Genomic DNA, 1,988 nt, shown 5'->3' with positions numbered 1-1,988 from the left:
ACTTGTCAGTGAACTACGGCTCTGTGTAGTGAATGCTGCTCCATCTGAAAGCACGTGATGATGATTTCATGCTGATTACAGAACCGGCATTACTAACAAATTGCGCATGACAATCGCATTCGATTAATCGTGCAGCCCTACTTGCACGTCCCTAATAAAAGGATTGTTTTTCAAATTGCCTGATCAGTTGGGCCCTTTGATTTCCATGATGCGGAAAACTTGGATGGAATTGCAGAATATTAAAGTGCAAAAAGTCTGCTATTGAAATATGAAGTCTGCATGTTCTGCACATCTCTGTGAATGAATGGTGTGGTTTTGTCGTATTCACACATACTGCGGCCTCACTAGATAAGGACATGAACACATAAACTTTATCTCCAGAGCTGCTTTATGAACATCTCACCATTTCATTTGATAAAACTATCATCAGATACACAGAAACTCATAAGAGCCCAACAAAATAAAAGTTCGGTTTAACTTGAAGAACAGAAATCTCTGTGCAGCCGAAAAATGAAAGCAATTTAATTTGATGACATAAAATGTAATTAATTGTATTTAAAATGTAAACTAAATGTAAATGTCAATTAAATTAGTACATTCATTTGATTGCCACCATTTTTTGATAATAAAGTTGTATTAAATCATATAACAGAACAGACAACACAGAATTAAAAAAACACAAAACACAATTCATAGAGCATTATTATTTTTACAATTGGAATAAATTATTAAAATGCTTTATGAATTCATCTGATCAGACACCCTTTTTGATATTTAAATAATCCATTAAAACAGAATCCAGGAAAATGAAAACAGAAAACACAGAATTTGGGAAAAAATAAATAGATTTCATAGGGCCCTACTAATCAAAAGTAGTTCAACTGTCAAGACCTATCTTTACTTAGAACATGTGTCTGTTTTTCTTCCTCTGTGCTGAACCTGTTCTCCATCACCTGTAGTTTCAGGATGAATTAGGGGGTCAGGAAGAAGAAGGACATGAGGAAGAAGAGGAAAAAGAGGAAGAGGAGAGTCTGCTGCAGGAGCCGCCTGGCAATCTGGACAATATTCAGTATGTCCATCCGTAATTTCACAACCATCACATCATGTATACAACTGATATACAATTGCACTTTAAGGTGAAATGTTTGCTGTGTTTAGGTATGAGGATCCATTAGCAGATGTCTTGAAGCAGCGATATCGTACAGTGCGGGAGCAGCTGGCGGCAGTGAAGAAACGGAAAGCTCTGTTGGAGAGTAAAGGAGTGTCAGTACCTCCACCCTGCCCTCAACACCCCTCCAGCCCCATAACATCCTTGACCATGAACACAGCTCAGAAGCTACAGCTACAGCAGCAGATCCAGCAGGTCTAGAACGACTGATGCTTTCATTTGGTCCATTTAAAGAAGTGCACTTTTCTCCAATGAGTTTCTCCTTTGACTTTTCATTATTAGGTTCTTTATGTCTTTTAAGAGAAGTTTTTTTTTTTTCAATAGCTGTGTTGTTTATCCTGCAGCACGTGCAGCTCCTCACGCAGGTGAACATGTTGTGCAGTTCGGTTAAAGGCCTGGAGACAGAGGCTTCAACAAGCAGACAGTTCTTGGTGAGACATGCACACATATTAGAGAAACACCCCATGATGTACACAGATATATGTTAATTCTGTCATTTTCTCTCTCTTTTTTCCATCGTACTCTCTTAGTTGGAGCTGCAGATGTTTGCCCAGCATGGAGACCAATCCTGCGGTCCAGTGGAGCATGGCTTCACCAGCATCTTCAAAGCCTGCAACCTTCAGGGTGCTATTTCTCTTCTGGAGGAACTAGATCAGTCACCCAAAGGAGACTCTACAGTATCGAGTCCATGTTTCCCTGGTAATTTATCTAAACATGCCTGTCCTTGCATAATTTACCAGGGTTTCCGTGGGGTCTTAAAAAGTCTTCAATTTAGTTGTATCAAATTTAAGGCCTTAAAAAGTCTTAAATTGTACAAGAA

At 38.9% G+C, this 1,988-nt stretch overlaps 1 protein-coding gene across 1 annotated transcript in view; it reads left to right on the top strand.

Moving 5' to 3' along the window:
- The window catches only part of gon4la (gon-4 like a), a 17,166-nt gene that overhangs the window by 6,353 nt on the left and 8,825 nt on the right, over positions 1 to 1,988 (top strand). Inside the window, exons 14-17 of the mRNA XM_016494053.1 lie at positions 960 to 1,069; positions 1,159 to 1,363; positions 1,513 to 1,599; positions 1,699 to 1,867. Of these exons, the coding sequence (XP_016349539.1) occupies positions 960 to 1,069; positions 1,159 to 1,363; positions 1,513 to 1,599; positions 1,699 to 1,867 (571 nt within the window). The remainder of the gene's footprint in view (positions 1 to 959; positions 1,070 to 1,158; positions 1,364 to 1,512; positions 1,600 to 1,698; positions 1,868 to 1,988) is intronic.

Source organism: Sinocyclocheilus anshuiensis, unplaced genomic scaffold (assembly GCF_001515605.1).
Source record: "Sinocyclocheilus anshuiensis isolate Anshui unplaced genomic scaffold, SAMN03320099.WGS_v1.1 scaffold1240, whole genome shotgun sequence".
In the NCBI taxonomy this organism is placed as follows: Eukaryota; Metazoa; Chordata; class Actinopteri; order Cypriniformes; family Cyprinidae; genus Sinocyclocheilus; species Sinocyclocheilus anshuiensis.
Note: the sequence above shows the minus strand (reverse complement) of the source record. Positions and strands in the feature narration are given on the sequence as shown.